Source organism: Tubulanus polymorphus, chromosome 3, assembly GCF_964204645.1.
Source record: "Tubulanus polymorphus chromosome 3, tnTubPoly1.2, whole genome shotgun sequence".
In the NCBI taxonomy this organism is placed as follows: domain Eukaryota; kingdom Metazoa; phylum Nemertea; class Palaeonemertea; order Tubulaniformes; family Tubulanidae; genus Tubulanus; species Tubulanus polymorphus.
In genome coordinates, this window is record NC_134027.1 from 8,750,030 (window position 1) to 8,771,654 (window position 21,625).

General features: G+C 38.9%; 1 protein-coding gene across 1 annotated transcript in view; it reads right to left on the reverse strand.

The window, feature by feature from the left end:
• The window catches only part of LOC141901313 (stabilin-2-like), a 50,985-nt gene that overhangs the window by 6,190 nt on the left and 23,170 nt on the right, over positions 1-21,625 (reverse strand). Inside the window, exons 21-27 of the mRNA XM_074788472.1 lie at positions 8,085-8,331; positions 7,833-7,935; positions 5,560-5,712; positions 4,870-4,965; positions 4,086-4,229; positions 3,541-3,686; positions 3,307-3,424 (exon numbers count right to left, since the gene is read on the reverse strand). Coding sequence (XP_074644573.1) covers positions 3,307-3,424; positions 3,541-3,686; positions 4,086-4,229; positions 4,870-4,965; positions 5,560-5,712; positions 7,833-7,935; positions 8,085-8,331 — 1,007 coding nt within the window. The remainder of the gene's footprint in view (positions 1-3,306; positions 3,425-3,540; positions 3,687-4,085; positions 4,230-4,869; positions 4,966-5,559; positions 5,713-7,832; positions 7,936-8,084; positions 8,332-21,625) is intronic.

A 21,625-nucleotide genomic window follows, 5' to 3' on the forward strand; every position in this document is an offset into this window, starting at 1 on the left:
TTTTCCGCTTTTCAAATCTTAGAAAACACTTTTCTTCATTCAACCACTCTTTTCCACGGGGACCAGAGGCCTACTTTGAAGAATGATCTGGATTGTACCTATCTATAAACTTAGTTTATAGATAGGTACAATCCAGATTATTCTTCAAAGAAACATATGCAAATGCGAACATCGTCAAATCGGATGTTTTTTCATCGGATTCGAATTTGCTGCTGGGTGCACAATTTCATTTTTATTTGATGAATAGCGCTCATTGCTCCGGTCCATCGGTTGGCATCCTCTCCGGTAGGGATTCGAACCTGACGGCATCGAGCATCGCACGTTACGAAACCCTGCCACACTACACCGGGTGGGCAGCTTAGATGATGTCATTATTAGCCAGTCAGAAATCCCGTTCTATTTTAGCCCAGGTTTTTCCGCGATTATACAACTAGCAATATGATTGGCGCCGCAGGTTATTGCGCGGCAAACCTGCGCATGTACCTGTGCACCCGGTCTAGTGTACTACGGAGTAAAGCGATACCATCAGGTTCGAATTCTTGCCCAGAGAGGATGATCGTTCAGTAAACGGGAAATGAATGATCTTTATCATTGACGTCATTTACATAAAAGTTTGAAAATGATAGCGATTATGATATGGACAAACATCCAATTAACGACGAAATGATAAGCCATGTTAAAACTATATTCGGGGCACGCCCAAAACTGAATTATATCGTTAGCTGATCCGATGATCATTACTCTAACAATGTTCTCCAGAGATGACAGATACTGAATTGAAAATGAATATCTACATCAGAAACCAGAATTGAAAATAGATGTTGATATCCGAAACAAGTCGATATTATAAGTTAATTTTGAATGATATTTGGCGTTAATGCAGCGTGAAGTGTAAAATGTCCCTTGCTATCGGAAACTTGTTTCCCCTGCAACATTGCCGATAACAAGCTAACAGTAATTACGATGTCGATTTCTGCCGCTTTGCTTAAATTGAGCCATAAACATCACGAAGCTCATGCTCAATTACAATATTCACAAAGATCTCAGCTTTTGAAATTCAATAAGTATCGTTGTAGTTGAAATGCGTGCAATTATAGTGAACCAACTACAATTTCGCCAATAATCCACGCGCACTATACTCCAATCATAGACACGAAGATCCTGGCTCAATTATTTTCCATTATTCTGCAATCATGAAACGAGGGCCTTTTTTAGAAAATACATTTTTATCAATCGGTTCCACGGTTGTTGGTTGAATAAGTCCGAATTAGTTCATTTTCAGTCAAATTAGAGTCAAAGACCCTTTGGTACGAGCTTGTTTTTCTGGACGGTGGAAAATGATCATATTAGCAGCGTTAACAGACAATGGCTGTTAGAACTATTGAAAATGTTGCCGTGCCGACTAACAAATAAATCTTCTAATTCTTCCGCTTCAAATATCGAATCAACTAATTGTAGATGTTCAGATAGATACTTTTACCAATAGACATTATATGTCTGTGCGTCACAAAGGGAAAATAACATTGTATTTTCCATTTTTGATCGATATCAGACATTTACAATGAAAGCTTTTAGAGGAATTGGATTCGCCATTTTGGCAATAAAATATATGCAATGGTTTGCTGCTAAGGGTGTGCTAGAATATCGTCATTTCTATGAAATCGAATGAAAAAATTTAAAAAACAAATATTTCACCAGGGCTATGAACGTTTTATAGATGAAATAAAAATGAAATTTCACTTCGCTACTATGCAATAATGCCCAATGGCAAGACCCAGCAGATGGAATAAAATCTACAAAATCAAATTTAGATTGAGGCAGCGTCAATGAAGCGAGGGTCCTAAAATTGAACCTGAGGGTGATTTTTATTAGTGGTGGAGCTATGAATGATCCCAAATGTCACGATCTCAGATATCAAATTCACAAATCAGCACACACCTCGAATCTCGTGTGTGCACTGAAGTTTTGCAATCGGGGAAATTCGCAATACGCACAACCTTAACCTAGGGCTCAAAGTGTACTTGTATGCCTTATGTAGGATAACTGTTATGCTGGTATCTTTTTTCTTAGGCAGGTGCATGACAGTAGTTTCCAACTGTCCAAATAATGACGATGTTATAACAGCCTCTCTGGTAATTCGCGATATACTAATGGCACGGCCAACTCTGAAAACATCGAGCTGCGTAGCGTACCTATTCATTTTCCCAGGAAATGGCGGCAAGTAGAAGTTCGTTGTCAAGCCACGCAATTGTTATAATTTGTAGGGAAAATGGTTGTGGTTACGACAGCGAGGATTCATCGACCATTAACCTATAATTTTGTCACTTTCTAACTTTTTTTCATGGACCTGCTGCGAATTTGTCCGTAAACCTAGAATGAGGGACTTAGAAATCATTTTCTTGTTATTTCTCATCTCTCCGTCCTGACTTACACAGGATACGTACCGGAATGAATACTGCGTTGCACGAAGCAGTAGTATAATTTGTTCAAGATCCGGGAGAGCCGGTGTAACGTGAGGTAGAAAAACGCCACGCAAAGGCCACGTTTCTTGAAAACGGCCATTTTTAGGGTTTTCTGACTTTCGTCGAAAACCCTCTTGAAATTCTGTTGATTATTATTATTATTATATATTTTCCGCCGATTTCGTCAAATAAAATTCATCTTCATTCAGATTCGGCAACTGACAGCTTCGAAACGAAATGTATAAATTGATACTGTAATAACGGTCTCTCTGAACCAACAGATTGTCTGAATGTACTTTCCATCCTATTTGAAACTTAAAATTACTTATTAGGCTACTGTAAATAAAGAATTGAATTGAATTGTTAGACAACAAGCACCGGCTAAATAACAGTTTGTGACGTCATTTAGTAAGTAAATAAAGGAGGGCTCCGAGAATTTCCAAATCACGGGGACTATACTGGGGTTAGACCATTCAACCAAAAAGAGGATTGCTCCGATAATATCCAAATCATCTCATTTTATTTTTTCCATCGAATACCCGGTAATTAATTTTTCCTTTCGATCACATGCATCCAGAAAACCCGTTATCGCTGCTTTGCAGCTATATTTCTTTCTATTTTTCGTTCCTTGATGTTTATCATCAATTAGATTTTTCAGGATTTATGCAAGTTTGATACTTCATTCGTACATCAACCGGTGAGGAGGATGAAATTGATACGCGTCACTGATGGGTTGCAGAACTGGTAAGCGTTGCTATACCTGGCCTTTGATGTTTGACCTTTTCGCCATATCCATAAAACAAATGATAGATAGATGTTTTCGATTTATTGAAAATTAACTAACCCCATTTCGATTGGTAATGTTCACTGCATTACCTGCCATGAGTGTCTCGAGATGGCCCTGTCCATAGGTCACATTCTCCAGCTCTTCAATCGAATATATACCGTGCAGAGTATGATAACTGAAAACCGTATATGATTTCGTAACTTGAGAATAGCGAATAGATATTTCAGAATTTGAGAATAATGATATCAAAAGCTCATATTGTTGAGTCCGCTGTGATAAATGATAGATAACCTTAGCAAAGAAAATAGATTATCTTCGTTTGACCAGTATTCATTGCTTTCTTGACCGATGAACGACAACATAGCTACATTGTCAGGTACGAATACAGTGAAATTATCTTTCATGTCGGCCAGTATGTTGTCCTCAGGTGGAATTCTCTACAAATAGAAAACTTATCATTCCCATAATATGATTTAAAAGGCACGTGTGTTCATCCGTTTGGTTTTCTTAGAAGATTTCTAGTCGGAGGTTATCAGAATTTTGATGTCGCTATTGACTTTATTATAATTTTGCTTCAAATCGACAAAATCGACAAAAAGACAAAGGATTGCCTCGCGGTAAAAGCGTAGTTCTGAAAGCAGTGACCTTAATGCGCAGAAATCAATACCGGAGCTCATGTAGAATCGGGTAGGAGCAAATATCATGTGATCAATTTGGCTGTATTTCAAACCGCACTTGAAGGGCTGGAGCATTGACCCTTTCGTTTTTTAGAGCCCATAGTTGGAGTGAAGATACGTAGTTTTATCAGACCCGCTAGAAGCTTTATATGTCCATACCATGAGTAGCTGCAAGACTCGGGTCAATTTTTCTCTCGCTACAATTTCGTTAAAGATGCTGCCGAAACATTGCAATCCATCACCTCCGAAACCTTCGAAGCACGTACAATTACGTTCACCGGGACCATTTGGTTCACATTTTGCCTAATTAATCGGATAGATAAGAAAGACACGTAACGGTCACTGCAAATGTATATTACAGATACTTAATGCAAAGCATGCTAATCCTGTTGATGCTTCTTCGTTACCTAAGCTGTTGTTATACACCTAATCCGTGATAATCAACTTTTCATCTATTCAACTGGTTGTACACGTATACGTAATTCGTTTTTATCGAATAACGACGAAAAAGTGCAATCAATAGCCAGGGCTAATCTTGTTATGCTATCATTCTCACAGATTCATCTGCCCAGGAATCCATAATTATGGTATTTTGCGTGGACATGGGAAGTTTCAGGCTGTACCGTAAACATGTTGGAATTGGAATTTCTACAAATTAACTACATCCGTGTATTTTTCTGTCCATCACTTTTGGAAGTGCATATCAAATAAGTAACTTTAAATTCATTAATTTGAAAGAAAATAAGGATTTTTTCTAACCAAGTACATTTTACATGTACTCGTTTAAGGAGCTTTTAGTTTTAACGCTGTTTTTCTGAAATCAAGAACCGTTGAACATTAAGACTAAACTGAGTCTGAAACCGTGACAGTGCGTTACGGAAGTTTCGTAAGAGAATTTATGAAACAATTGCTACACCAGTCTTCCGCATGTAAAAGTAGGTACCTGTTCATGGCATCCTCCATTATCCTGGAGACAGACGTTATTCGGTACACAGTACGTTCCGTTCCCGTGGAAATGTTCTGAGCAGACGCAAAGATGCTGAAATATGGGGAGAGATTGCAATGCATAATTATGACCGTGATGTACGAAATGAAATTCAATGCATCTGCACATTCTTCATCTGAGGGAATAGCTAAAATCGAGGTTACATTCCCTAATACATGACGATGATCTTTAGTACGTAAGAGTTCGAAACGTCGTATCATTTTCATTTTTGATTGAATGAATTTGTGATTTCTCATATCTGTATATAGTGGGGTTTCTTTTTATCTTATTATCTGTTCTCCAAGTCTAGGTGTGGTTATTCTACTCACTGAAGTAATTGACTTGTGCTGATAGTAATACAATTGTAGTAAGTGTAAATTGGGGGTTTGAAACTAGGGGCATGAGGCATGAGGTAGGTAGGTTTTTGGGTAAAAATGCTGGGTAAAATATATTCACACTTACTAATTGTGTTGGAGTGTTGAGATGCATTTTAATACCAACAAATCGAAGCGGTAGTACTTGATCAATAGATATGATATTCACATATAGATAATCTGTAATCTAAACCTGAGCGGAAAGTGGAGGCCACAACTCGACTAGGATTTCCGCTCAAATAGTATTACAATTTGATACCAAGATACTACTTACATTTCCAGGACTTGTCTGCCAGCATTCCGCGTTCGGGTGACAATCATCGGGATGTTCGCACGACGATCCTTGATAACAATAAAAACCATCGCCAACCCAGCCAGTATTGCATTTACAGTGACTCTCCCCAGGTCCATCGTGAATACAGCTAGCCTATGAATATCGACAACCTGACTACCACAAGTTGACATTTGAGAAAAACACATGACGATGGTGACATGAACTGTGTATTCTATCTTATGACCTTTTTTCTCACAAAACGAATGCAGCAATTTTGATGGCTAAATTTAGTTACATTAACGATAAAAGCAACAAAACTTCGGTCATACATTTGCATCTCCGGATTAAATACTGTGTATTTCAGTTTTATTGGTGACTCAACGAAATAAGTTCATTTCAATCAATACGCCATCACTTCACGATAAAACCATATTTATAGCAGACATTAAACCGCGTAATTTTTCGAGTAGAAATGTATGGGAAATTGCCACCACGGATCAGTATAGTTCAGTAGTTAAAACAAAATAAAGTTGACGTGATAGGATGGCCATCAGGTTTTATTGAATTTGCTAGTGGTGAGACATCTTACTTAGTCTGGTTTCTATCGTGCTTAATTAGTTTCCCCTGAACATGCCATCGAAGGATCGTTACCCTGAAGTCATAATAACGCTGCCCGATAACCACACGTAATAGCCTGGAAACGTTCCGGAATTGCGGGAAGTGTTTTCATTTAATGTTTTTTTTCTCTCTCAATTTCTGTACTTCTTTACTAAAAAGAGCTAAACTTAAATTAACCTAATTTGTCGAACAAATGATATGAACTTTCACGCCTTCGATAGGCAGGTTTTTAACAGACCCGAGACATCCGTGGCATCAAATCAAAATCAAAATGCCTCCAATCGGCATTGAAAGTCATGAGTATTATCTAGAGATGGGAGAAAAACATTCATTAAATGGCACAAACTATATGCAAAGCCGCTGTGGCCGCTGAGACAGTAACAAGAAAACTAACTTGAAAGTTTATTGGCGCCTCGAAGAAAAGTAACACATATTGCCTAACATTATCGACAATGAATGATACAATATTAATCGAGGATGAATTCTAATATATCGACAATTGAATTGATCAGCAACCAGCCTAAGTGGGCATTATAGCGCATTGAGTAGTTGTCAATGTATAAAACAAAAGATGTGCGAATAAACAGTTGCCCATCAGCATTTTTGCGACAGAAAATGAAGTCTCTCTCCCGGCGGGCAACATAGCACCAGCCGGTGGTGCCGCCCCCTGCCAACCAGCCAATCAACGCGAAGTAAACACGTCCTTTACAGTTCCGGAACTCAGGCGTAAATTTGAACGTTTTACATCTAACAATTCGTTCCGACATATTTTCTGTTGCAAAAAAAAACATTGTTGTAACAGTTTTTACGACGTCAAATCAGTTTCTCTGTTAACGACGTAGTTCTAAGGGTGCGATGAAAAGCCACACCGGTGGGATACTTTCAGTACTGTCAGAATATACAATACTTCGCATTCGTATTATCGAGAAACTACAGAATAAAAATCACTTGAATGTCCAATCAAAACCTGCTGGTGAGCTGTGTGAGAAACTGGACAACAACTGCGAGCGAAACAAGTTCTCTTCAGCTGCGTGATTGCAGCCTCCGGCGAATTGTGGTCACTCCCGTATCTGATTGTCAATTAATGGCATTACTGCATCATCGACTATCATTTTGCTAGCAACTTTTTGCGGTAATTTTTTCTATATCCATTGCAATCGTCAGGAAAAAGGTGTACTTTGAGAGAAAAAAACTTCCATTTGAGAAGTCACTTTCTGGCTCTTAGGGTTTTCGGTGAAAAATAACATCCACCATTACCATTAGATGGGGATATCGAAACGTTGCGATTTCTGAGCTTTTAAAAATCAACAGCGACTAGGGATTGCATGCGAAGACAGTCTCCGCTCGTAGTGGATGATTCAAACATTTGTATTTACAATCCAGTGTAAATACCACCAGTGTGTTGATAAATGCAGACTCACTGTTTCCCTTTCACTATAGCTAGTTAATATCCGAATTCAATTACAAGATATCGCATTATATTTGGGTCTAATCGATCTCGATAATGGACTATACAAACGGTTTTAATTTGGTTTTCGCCTCAGAGTCTATCGCCAAAGGTGTTGTGAGTTTTGTAAGACGAAATCAACCAATTAAATAAATAACAGGGTCAATCCTTATCTTGAAATGAAAATGAAATATAGCCGGCAACTAACCTGTAAGTGGCAGTTACCTCTTGACTTTTCGTTACAGGGATTTATTTCTACGCAATTCTCGCCGTCACCGTCATATCCAGGAAGGCAAACACATTTGGGTAAACTAGAAACAAGAACACATTTTGAATGCTGATACTACAAGATTACAGGTTTCTCCGACACCGTCACAAATGACCATCAGACATATGGCCGACGGAAAAGATTTACGAAAATGAAAAAACAAAATCGATCACACAATCGTTGTGCGCTTACAATTTGAGCATTAAATCCGATGGGGAGCTTCTGTAGGTCTCTCTGATTGTACTGCTATGGTCTAAAAACTCGGGAAGATAAGGGATATCGTTTTCACAGACAGCATGGGCGTGGCAACGTCTTATCCAGCATTTTTGTTGTCGTTTGTCGCAGTTTTTACCGATGAACCCAGGCCAGCACGGTCCCGGCTTACATTCCCCGCTACCATGTAGACCATTATCACAATCACCATTCAGACATTGGCATTCTGAAAAACCAAATTACACAATGTGACATGCCTTATACTTTTATAACTACCGCTACCTTTTTGAGGATGTGAGTATATTCTGCAACAACTTTCAGGTCAATATTTGATTGAGAATTATGTCTCCGAGTCAAGATTAAGGAACCATAAGACTAGCGAAAAGTTTTTAAACCAACATCCGGGGCCTCAGATGATTGGTTTCGTCACATTTAGTTAATTTGCATTTTTAATAATTGCAACTCTTAAAACGTGTTGAAACCAGGGGCTTTTCACAAACGTACGTTTAACTAATGACTTTCATTTAGTTTTTCTTATCAACTCAATGTAAGTTGAATTGTTGAATCAGTCTAGGACGAAGTACTTTCTGTAAAACTGGGCCATATTCAGGTCAGTTGGGGCTATTAGAGGCCAGTAAACCGCGCTTACCGTATGCTGACTGAAGCATACACACTTCATCAGTATTTACAGTGGTTGTCGCTCATAAAACTGAGATAAAAACTAGGCGGAGGTTATTTTCAATTAGGGTTTATTGAGAAAAAGCGTAAGAACATGCGCAAATGATCGTATAAAAACATCAAAACGAATTCATTTATTACCGGGTGAGGTGAACTGACATATGATGTGACGCGACCTAACCATTTACAATCACCACGGGTACAATACACGCGGCCACAGTCGACGTTGTCATAAAGCAATACGCGGCGGATGAAAAATTGGTATGGCCTACGGGAACCCAATGGTGTAGCAGAAACCGTTGCACAGCTTGCATCTACGGGGAATGTAGGTATAAATTCTACCTAAGAAAGCCACCGATACGTCGCTTCACGGAGACACAGTTATACTTTCGCGTCGCCGATTGAATCTGTTGAGCTGTCAGAAGCACCTTCCGGGAGGCAAATCGAAGAGTATGATTAAATCTTTTTTTTCATAAAACTTTTCGCGTCTGCGGCTTTAATCGCAGCGAACTTTTGGTTCGATTTATTTAATCAGAGATGAAAGTGAGGGACAAAATATACATGCCATAAGCACGCGCGATGCAAAAAGAAAGCGGAATAGTTTGTGCAGATGATAAGACCTGTTAACTTCCTACGTTTTTTTTTGCAGCGTGCAACAAATAGCGGAATGCAAATAATTGCCAGTAAAAGCGCGGCGTTGCGAAATGGAATTATTAACCAAAGACATCTCGCAGAAACGACAAACAAATCATCGGTTTATCGATGAAAATCATCCGTCGATGGGAATGAGATTATCACCGCCAGCCCGACATACGACCAGACGCGACGCGGCGAAACGATCGAATAACGTAAATCATGACCAGAATTCATCAGAGACGCGCGCACGGGCAAGTCTGAAGCCTGACCCGATATAAAAAGGCCGAGTTCACGACCACGCCGGCAACGTTTCTGCGGCAAAACAGGAGTTCACTCGTGGAGAGGTTTTTAGCTCGTTGAAGTGGTCGAATTGGTCGGTCGTCTGCGCTTCCACATCAATTATCAATGAAAACTCTACCAAACAGTGGAAATAATTAACGCCGGGCTTTGTAAGTGACGCCGAAAACCTATAATACACAGGCAAACTCCTTCTTTGCCATCAAATCCGATAAACACCATTCTTGCTGAAGATTGCCGAATTCAGTCTGTCATAACAACAATCAAATTACAGTTATCACGGCAGGCGAGACTCTTTCTAAATAGTTGTCATCTGATTGCGCGCGGGAATATTGAGCGACCATGGAAGTGGGCGGCCGCAAACCAGCACCTTGTATCGATAACATTTATTTGCAGTTGGTATATACATTTCGCTTAGATTATTTTCGACGACGACCGAGACGCTAAATACACCGCTTCATTAGAAACGATGTAGGAGGTTTGTCTTTTGTGCGATACGTCTTGAACGTCGTCATTATCGAGAGACAAAATCCTATTTTGCTGGTTCACAGATTGATTGGGTTCTTCTTTCCCCACGGAACTTAAATCCACCAAAATATTCAGAGCTCATTCTGTCTCGTAGGTGTACAGTCTTGAAGTATTCGATTTCAAAAATATGCAATGTTCATCATATCAATGGACTAAAAGTAGGCCAACTTTGCTTTTATCTTTCAACTTAAAAAGGTGGATATGGAATTGGGTATTCAAAGCCTTAAACCCTTGGACCCAGTTTCACAGTTGTGAGTTTGTTTTTATATATGAACACTGAATTGTTTTTCATCGCGATAACGACGGGGAAGTTTCACCGATCGCATGCGCTGATTACCATTGCGTTTTCAAAACGGTAATCATGCAATTGGTGAAAATGAAATTAAAAAGTTAGATGATTTCTCACGACGATTACCCGTGATATTTCATCATGAAATTTTGATTGTTGTTCCAATAAGGCAATTATGCCACATCAGGGAAATGCAAGTTCCTCGAGTGCAGACAATCATGTCGCGCACATGCAGTTGGAAGTATCGTAAGATTCGAAAAGAAAACGAACTTGAAAGTTTATTGACGCCTTGAAAGGTAACACATATATTGCAAAATATTGTCGACAATTATTTATCTAATTCAAATTATATACCGGTAAAACTAAGGATCAACGAATTTATTTTGGATTTGAATATATCGATAATTGAATTGAATTGACCAGCAACAGGGTGGTGCTGCCGTGATAGACCATTCACGGAGCGTAGTTTACCTTGGGGTAATCATTTGATTCCAAGGTTCGCCCAGTATATTGACGACGTAGTGCACGTCCTTTCAAAACATAACAATTAGAAATCATCAAAAATGAAATAAGATTACGAAATACATTGAGTTACAAAATACACGCCAAAATTCATAAATGTAATCCGTCATTTTGAAACGCTGAAAAATTGATATCGTAGTGCACATCACACCCTTATATAACGTGTACTAGGTATACCCCGGTATATAAACATTATTGTCACAGTTTTTACGGCGTCAATAAACTAATACGTACAGGACAGTACGCAAGTAATACATTGCATAAATTACCACTTAATAGGATCTCCAACCAATAGAAACAAAGCCAATGGGCCAATTACCAACCCGAACGGCAGGTGTTGATGAAGCAGTGGGATTGTGTGTGCCTATACCGGCTAGACAATTGAGTCAAATCGCGCGTAACTGCAAACGTTGTCATTACTCCATCGCTGCTTGGCGGCGATGCGACGCGACGCGACGCAAAGCCTATATAAGCGCATAGCTCGCGGAACAATTTACCGTGATGAATAATTTAATGAAATTTGACTCATAGACGACGTGATAATTCAATTAAACAAACGCTAACATGCATTTTTTCTTAAAAGTTGGCATACGCAAAAATACGTTGGTAGCAGCCACTTAGAAGCCAGATGAATTCGTTGAGAAGTAGGATCCGAAGCAGTGAAATACTGTTGATTAACTGTTAAAAGCGGCGTATTGCGCGATGCTGCGAAAGCTTCATTCAAGAGTAGTTCGTTCGTTCGTCCGTTCGTTCTTTGCGGGATAGAACGAGACACGTGAAATCTTGTCTGACAGTAAGAGGGATTAATGAGCGTTAATAATAAATAGGAAGTCCTCAAATTATTATCGCCAGAACTAATAAAACCACATAGACGGAGTAGATTAATGATCATTGATTATCTTAATGGCGAGCGTGTTCTTGAGCAATCTTCACATCGCGCTCGGAAAAAAAAGGTAAGTACCACGTTTATAGTGAAGTTAATATACATTGTATAATAATATTTATTCGCCATATTTAAATGCAATATGAATGATATGTAATTGTAAACAAGGTAAAATATACATAATTCATTGTTTTGCACTCTCTAAGCGCATCTTACCAAAATACGATCATTAAAAAAATCTGAAATATTCCGTTCAGTCAACCATTGAATAAGGAATAAAATTGATGAAATGGATGATAATAATAGCAGGCGAGCAAAATCAATTTTTCAGTACCATACGAAAATATTCATGAAAAAGGTTCCAGCGGCATCGAAATATGTCCATCAATATTCCTCGGGGAAGCACCTGCCTCTCGGCCATTAAAACCGCTGCTACTGAAACGATCTATTAATCTTAAAACTGAATTCCTTTCATCGTCATGACAAAATCTATTGCGGATGAACAGACGATAGGAAATCGCCGAACGAAATTGATAATAACAGGGATGACTCGAAGCAACTGGAGCCGTTTATGCCGATAGACACGATGAAATATCTATGAGAGTTATAAAAACAATGAAAATGAACTGATTTCAACTCAAAACTGTGGAACCAGGCCCATTATTTTAAGGTTGAATGATTTAATTCAGACATTCGTCTCGGCTGAATTTCAGCCACATGAGTTTCGTAAAGAGCATTGTTACGATCTGAAAGACCAAGAAACTGTATCTCCTGATATATCTCAGCCATGAGAAGTCAAGGCCTCTTGGGATAAAAACAGATCTGAAGACCTACAAAAACTTACGAGTTGATGCAAGTCAATGGGGATAGCTCCCTTCAATGCACTGGCAGAAAATGCAGAAATAGATAAAAAGCTATATCATGAATTTCGCAGCTTGGGTGTTTTTATCGTTCTTTAGACAAGTCCTTTCCTATTTTACTGTCTATAATGAACCTCGAAACGGTCAAGTTATTTGATCAATGCTCTGAAGCCAGGAAGAAGCTGTCTGGTCTGTGATGGATATAAGAGTACTCGTCTACAGGTGATGCCAGAGGCCAGACAAACAACTCCGAAAGTTTCTTGCAAAATTCTTCCTCACAATGACAATGCTAGAGCACATCCAGAGCATCACGTGTTTACTCAGCAAAAAAAGACAAAATAGGTCTCCGATAATGATTAATGGCTGGTTAGATTCGACGACGGAGTTACTAGACGAGAGTCCAGAAGTGCAGGGCATAATTGTCCTTGATTAATCGAAAAACAGATGAAATAGCGTGAGATGATGACGCAACATGAAAAAACCATTACAGATTCTGAAAAAGAGTTCGGGAAATGAGGAGTGGAATTTTTTTTCATGCACCGATCAGTCGGGGTCAACTGTTTTAAATGACCGTGGCGTGGCCTGGAGGACCCTTACCAAATCGCGGGCGAATCGCAAGCAACATATATAGCCCTACGGTAGTAATGATTATTATCTAAAATGAAAGTCATGAGAATCATAAAATGAATGTCATGATCTTGATAGAACCATCTCGGTTCTTCGTTTAATTCATCAAAACAGTTACACAGCCCGATTAGGCCATTTAGCGTTATATTTCCGTGTCTTTTATTGCACGATCGACTTCAAAAAAACTATTTAAACTACGATATATTATCCACATATCCAAAAGGCAAATTAAACAAAGTTCGTCTTAAGTTAACGAAGGAAATAATACAACTACTCCTGTTGCTAGCTTTTCAGCCCGCAGCAAGTTTTGAAATCTGAACATTCATTAAATCTCGGTATTGACTGCCATGTAAACACAGTAAGCTCTCAATTCTCAAATGGATTAAAAATAACAAAAATCACACTTAAACCCAACAAATATCAAGCCAAAAGATCGTTATGAAAGGTTTATCCAATGTTGTAGTCAGGTACAAGAAAAAAAATACCAGCTGCGGTCGGGGGTACTAAGTATCAATTGTTATGCTGTGTATACGATCAGGTGGCTTTGTGACAGGAAATGAGTAGCAATGGAAATGCATCATCGTACGCAATTGGATGCAACTTATTGTGTTTTGTGGATTGAGCAGCATCACTGTTAACATTGTCTAGAGATATAGAATTGTCGAAGTTCACAACACAGTAGTAAATCCACATAAACCTGTACTTGGTAATTGCGTTGTATGTTACAATGTATTGGAACATGGAAAAAGATCAGCCCTATAGTTTCAAATCCAATTTTCAAGAGGTTACGAAAATAGATTGGACAGCTCGGACCGATCAGCTCAGCTTGATTTCCAGTGGCTCGAACTGCCCCCTCCCAAGGTTGTGAATGTAGGTAACCCCTCGGTCAATATAATCCTAGGTAGAAATCACCCAAGTTAACTTCCGTTTTAGACATGGTATAATCAACAATAGAAAAACTGGCCCGATATTTAAACTGGTATTATATTTAACCCTGGGCTGAACTCAATTGAAAACGATTGTGTTAGCCCCCAGGTTAAAGATAATTACCAGTCTATAAAATCGGCCCCTAGAAATTAAGAATTTAGATTTGGAAAAAATTTCTATAAATTGCCGTTAGCAAATTTGGGGGACTCTAACGTTGGGGTATATTTACTGGGGGGGGGGATTATTACCTGTTATCAATTTAGGGCACTATTACCTCAGGGTATATTTACCCGTGGATTTTTGCCAGGGGGATTTTTACTTAGAGGAATTTGTAAGAGGGATATTTGCTGAGAGATTCTTACCTATTATCAGTTGTCTCTCAGCCACTATTTTTTAATTAAGCCGATCCATTGATTTATTCAATATTAATCAATGAAGACCCGATGATTGTTCATTCCGATTCATTTCGCATCGCTTATTTAATAAAAAAAAACATAGAACTGCTAAAACCAACCTAGCTGTACGTCTGTTGACACCCGCCAGCGAAAGTAATCTCATAAAAGCCATACAAATAGCTGAAATCAATTCCGAAAATAGTAGATTGATTGGGGTGATAAACAAACACCATTTTTGAGACGCATTTCATTTGTGTTGCGTCGCAATAGTTAGGGCTGATATTAGCTCATTCCATTCCTACAGCTTCACCGACGCCGCCAATAATGACATTCAATTAACACACTTGGAGGAATCAATTTTTTCCCGTCACCCTCTAAGCGGTAGTAATGACGAATTCAATTCGGACATCATCATCCCAAGAATCTTGTCGTCGAATGAAAGTGAATGTGTTGGAACTTAAATGACACACGCCTCTCATCTAACTCCGAGTCGCAGACGCTACAGGTGCGTGGCCTAAAAAGGTTATATCAGTTTGGAGATGTTTTTTAACATTTTTCCCGATATGGATTAAAAAATGATGTCTTTGGGTATGTTGATCATTGAACAACCAGAAAGATTAGATATGAGCACATTTTGATCAAGGGTAAGTAAGTACACCAACAGCAGTGTTTGCCTTGGGGAATGTGAACCATTCTCTTGTCTTCGCCTTTTGTAGCGGCATGAGAAATGAGACCCAAAGATGTTCAAAAATAATGGTTGGCTTAAAACGTATTGCTAAAATGAATTATAGGTATACGATTAGCCTTCGGTGTATCTGACCAAATGGCGAAATTTCTATACGGCTTAGGTTGTTGCTGCGTTGTTTGAACACCACAAATTACTGACCGAGTTCATTCTCTCTCGGCAACATATTTATATGCAGCACAATACAAGAGCAAAACCACCAAACATTAAAGGGGAGGTGATATCATTGCGAAGAAATTTCGCCTAGCTGAACAGGTTCTTAGAACGGAGTGATAAATACTTCTACTGCCCGCGTCGAAACAACCTGGCAAGAATTATTCGTATATTTTTGATACATAAAAAAGCAAAACATCCGAAATAACAAGTGCTTAGGCCCACTATAAGATTTTTAGGAAAGGAGTGTTTGCAAGATGTTCCCTGAAATAGGCTCATTTCACAATGATGCCATAAATCAGATGAGAAGTGACTATAGTGAACTGAACTTCGGTGACTGTAGAGTGAACAAGTAAAAAAAGTTTATTTTTTAACAGTTTTGGGGTAACTTCTAAACCCCATCACCAGAGAAACTAAAATTATACAATGATGGGAAATATCTTTCGACGTTTTTCATTTTTGTCGTTCATGAAAACTGATACAATTATGCTTTCTTTATGACGACGAACCTGTCTAGTTAAAAGCAGATTTGAAGGTCCAGCAGGCAACTTCGAGACGGCCGAACTTTCCAATAACCGGCCGTATACGCCCGAGGGGGTAGTTAGTTATAAATATTAAATATCTGCATTAGATACCTAGCTTCCTTCAACGTGTTGGCTCATTGACGGCCTTAGACATATTGCCTTCGTATAGAAGTTACAAGCAGAACACTCAGCAATATACTGTCAGCGAGGCGATGGAAACCTTATAAACACTTGACGAGGAACCTTTGTTCTATAAGTGTAAGAAAAACTAACACGCAGTCGGTTTAATGTTCCGTTGGAAGGATAAGATACTGGCTGAGAAATCACACCTCTTGTACAGCTATGAAGTTGCGAAGATATACTAACTGATTTTGTTGGGAAAAAAGCTGTGATCGTCGTCACACACTGTGTCATGAATATAACATCAAATACCGGTCAGCTGATAAAAGTAAAAGAGTGGCTGATGATATTTCAATGACAACATCAATCATTTGCTAACTAGTCTGTAGTTGGCATTCAGTTGCGTGTATAACGTCGCATAGAAAAAGATCATTATAAGAGATTGCAATGTCTGAGGTTATCGTCCACATGACCTAAACGTTTTACCGCTATTTTATACCACAAGTATATGCTCTTTTTACCAGGTGTTTGCTTGTTCCGCGACAAGAACTAGTTATTTCATGAAGTAACTTAATAGAAAAATTCCGATTATATATATATATAAGTATTTTCCGAGTTACTAATGATTCAGAGAGATGTAGATACTATTCTAATAGATTCTAAAACATGGACTCTAATGAAATAATGGAAACTAGTTATCCATTCAATGGATAACTAGGTTTGATTATGGGCTTTCGTTTTAGAGTCCATGAGTACACTCATCGAGAGAAGGTATTGTTTTTAGACGGTTATTAGAGATGCACTACAGATGATGAACTACCATTTCACCGGAGGCTGGTAAACAGACTAAGTTTGACAACTTGATTTAAACCGGATTACATTTCATTAGAATCGCATGCGCCGGGTTAAAGATAGTACCTGCTGTCTATGAAATTGGAAACAATCTATCTTGCGCAGTGCTAGACAAATGCAACCGACTGTAGTTTATTGGCCAGGAGTTTGTCTTTACTTCATGTCGGGATATACCAGACACTTCAGTAATGAGGTAAACAACGGTATGATTGTTCCTTTAAAAAAACACTGACACCAGACCAACACAGGAAATCGAATGTATTCATCTTTCGTGGCAACCTTCTGACATTTCATCTAATCATGAACTGACCATCACTTCAGTCAGAATTGCCCCCGACGAGATTTGTGACGATGGGCAGACAATCCTTCAACGAGGCACCCGACCGGCGTGTGAACAAGTTTCAAGATCAATCACAAAAACTGAAACGATTTATTTACATTCGTTTACAGCTAATGCTAACGAAGATTCAGAGGAATTGGAAAGGCTGCATGTAAATATGGCATTCCATTTAAGGGTGGATTAAGGGGGTAGACTGGACAGGGTCGAATGTGGCCTCCAGAAAGTCTGGAAAGTTTTAAATTTCAATAGATCCAAATGGGCCCTGATAAGAGCCAGAAATGCCCCATTTTGACCTAAATTTTCTGCTGGAGGGGCCACCAAGTTTTCGCGTCGGAAGCCCTCGTATTGCCTAATTATCCTTTTTCAAATTAAGTGCCCATTCCAAATTCCAGGTCCACCCCTTCAAAGAATCTGCCCTTGACTATTCAACTCTAAGAACAAACATTTTTCTGAGCCGCTGTAGTGTAGATGGATGGATGCAGGCTCCTCAGTAAAGTGGCAATACTTCACCATCGCGTGCGAGAAAAAATATCGAGCTACAGGTTTATCCAATAAACAAAATGATGAACCAGTTTTACTCAGAAAAGAAAAATGAAAGTGTACCTATATTTTCGGAAGGAATGTCGGATATGGGGATCCGTGCTTTGTTTTTTTTTCTCCTGAAAACATTTCAAAACGTGCGCGCATTTGAATAGCTATGAACTTTTTGAGTGTTTTTCTTTTGAATTAAACGGCAATACTGAGTCACGTGATACAATTGAAGTGGATCCAAGTTAGCACCGATGAACCCTGGATTGAAGTTGGTACACGTAGAGTCAGGTGAACCAAATGTCTTTATGCTGGCCAAAACTTGAAAGCTGGTTCATCAAAGACATATCGACCGATTTTTCATTCCATAATGATTCGGTGGGTTTTTATCACGATGCACTCGGCCGTCATCATGAATCTGATTTCCTTCAATGTAAAAAGCTCTTAAAGTTGACTGACAGCGAATACCGGTGACTCCCACGAGTAATGGTCCATAAGACACGGAAATTACTACCCGGTTTTACTTAGAGATTGCCATCAAAAAATTTGCCCCGTACGTAGTCATGTCGAATGGCATTGAGAACTAGACGAGAAGGACATGGTGGTCGTTGTTATTGTTGGCATCATCAATGCCACAATGTTCTCGTGACTCGGTGTTTGTTTGACATAAATATTGGTAGTTGGTAGGCTCAACCCCAAGAACGTACGTCACCGCTAGATTTGGTATTAATGAAAAGTTGAACCAAAGCACTTTATAGTGAAACAGATTGTCGATGTCGTACAAAAATTGTTGCTATTCCGGACTCGATGCTCAAGATATTGATTACATTATGCTACTGACTGGCTAATGAGTCTAAGTCATATGCGGCATATAAATTTCTCCTTCAAAACATTGTATAATCCTTTGATTTTATTTTGTATTCTTCGATTTTTCACCATATCTGTCATGACGTGCACCACATTAGTTGCGGTTTCATCGACAAAATCGTAACTTTTTTGCTGGAAGCATAAATGAAAGCAAACACTTTTTGTCGCATGTCAGAATCCGATCGGCAGAATAGAAAAAGTCCGTGGAAAGACTATGAAAGAGATATCTCCGTACAAAGATTCGTGATAAACATCTAAAATCAATCGTCTTTTTTGATATAAATCGGCTTTGAGCCGATGCATCTCGGGGAGATGTGCATATTTGATCGGAAAATGCGGAAGAAATGCGCTTAATAAAGAGCAAAGAAAAAAGATATAACAAAGAATACAGCATGGATTACTTCGGAACATCATATGAATTCGAGAATGAACTCGGATTTCGAATTGGGTCGAATTACAGAAATTCTGTAAGGCTTAAAGGAATTTACGTGAAAGAGATTCGAACGAAAGGGTACAATGCTTATGACAGAAGCTTACTCATCTAGTGAGATAAAGTCGAATGAACCCAGGGACGTACTCAATTTGATTTTTTAGTTTTTAGCGCCTACGTCAACAATGAGAGATAATCCCTGGTCAATCTATTGGCTAAATGAACTAAGATAAGTAAGGATTATTTCTTACATTTATTGGAGTAAGGAGTACCTAAGTTTGAAATTTTGGAATTATTTGATCATCTCTATGAAAGTCCTCATCTTCTTAATGGCCAGGTAAAAAGCTACTAGAGGGGTTTCGATAACATGGAGACTACTGCACCTCGGGTTAAGAAGCCTTGTAGAAATCCCTTCAAAAGAAACCGCAACTTCTCGTATAAAGTAACTTCTCAATACAAGTAGTACCGCAGCAAAATTATAGCTTAAATCGCGAAATTACCGAGATCGGCGTAACACGTGTAATTTGTGCACCATCACTAGTCGCAGCAAACATTGATTCGGTTGATTAGGAATGCAACAGTCAAAATCAAACCAATAAACCTAACTTGAAGCATCCAATGGAGAGAAACTAACCAACTGAAAGTAACTGTTAGATTACAGAAGTCTATTGGCTTATCATATATATGCTCAGATCAAAACACAAACACTAGGATTGAAGATGTGGAAGTTAAAGTTATCAACGCGGCCCTAGCATGTATCATAACTGATTACTGTGCCGATAAATCTTTAGACAAATAGACCGTTTTGAAATAAGTTCCCTGTCAAACTCTGTGGTAGGCTCGTACCCCTGGACACAGACTGTAAGCCGAAGATAAAGTTTGAAGGCAAACTGTTTGGCGATAGTTGGGGAACCGTACACAATGCGGACGTCCGATGATGATCTCGAGTGTGTAGTATTTTTTACGAGTAATCTCATCGTTCATACTGTCAATGATCAAACCCATGCGCCTCGCATTCCTCAATTCGATATCATTCTTTTACGTCTCCAGCCTCCTCTTGAATGACAGGTCAACATTATCGCGATGCCAAGATCATCGGTCTGATGTTGACAGCGCGGCATTTATTTCTGGTAGAATGTTTATTCGTGAGGAATTTTGCATCCTCAGTGGCCGCGTTTGATGCCGTAATGCGTGTGTATTTTGTCTCGTCATGTGTGAGTATGAAAAATGCAGCTTTCAAGATGTGTCCTGAAATAGGCGTGACGCTTCCAATACATTCGTAGATGGAACAGTGGAAGCACTTTTAACATGAAGTTTACCTTTCCCTAACAGAATCGCTAAGGTATGAATATGAATGAGGCATCTCCGACGCTACTGCGGTAATCGAGGATTCCACTAATGGCAGGCGAGGATACGCCAGGTTCGCTTGCAGTTACTCGGACTCATCTACTTTTCGGTTAAATTCGAATGAACTTTTTTCTTGAAGACAATAACAATCACTGAGTAGAAAAATGAATCTGATGTGTATTTGGTGGGTCTTGGGATAATGTATGGATTCGGGAGCCTAAAAATGCAGTTCAAAATTCATTTATAATGAACTAATTTTAAGAATCAGAGCTTGCCACGCTATCTTGAGGAATAGCTAGTGTTGTAGTTCAGTGTTAAGCAAAACATCTAAAACCCTGACTAGCATTACATAACCTGGGACACCATTTACCAAATGCATGAAAGATCCTGCACTCACGAGAGGTTTGAAACTAATATTGAGATGCATCAAAGATAACTTATCATTTCGAGGATTTCAGTCACACACTCGGAATCGACAAAAAATCAATGAAATTCGTTGAATCGAAAGATCATTATTTCAGTGAACTGCATATCCACGTTGACAGGGTCTAGTTCAATCAAATTGCTTGGCGTATCGTATGACGATATTTTAGAACCGTTCATTAAGCTTCGGTTGCGTAAAAATGACTTTGAGCAAATACATTAATCACGCGTATTAATTATTTTTCTATAACCAACCGACCTACCCGGTACTTCGCCACAATGATCAATTATGATTAAATGACAATGACAAGCATCAAGCATTTTTCAAGCTTCGAGCACGTAGAGCTCTCTCTGCGCCAGAGACATTAAGAAATAATATCAGTTGATGTATAATTCTTAATTCTTGCCGATGGCGAATGTCTTCTCAAACAGGAATCGAAAGAAATATCTCGAAGTACGAAGTTTCTTTGGTAATGTTTGGATATCGGAAACTTAACTGAAAATTCGCCATCAACGGTGCAAGAAAAGTTGCTGAAATGACTTTTATGT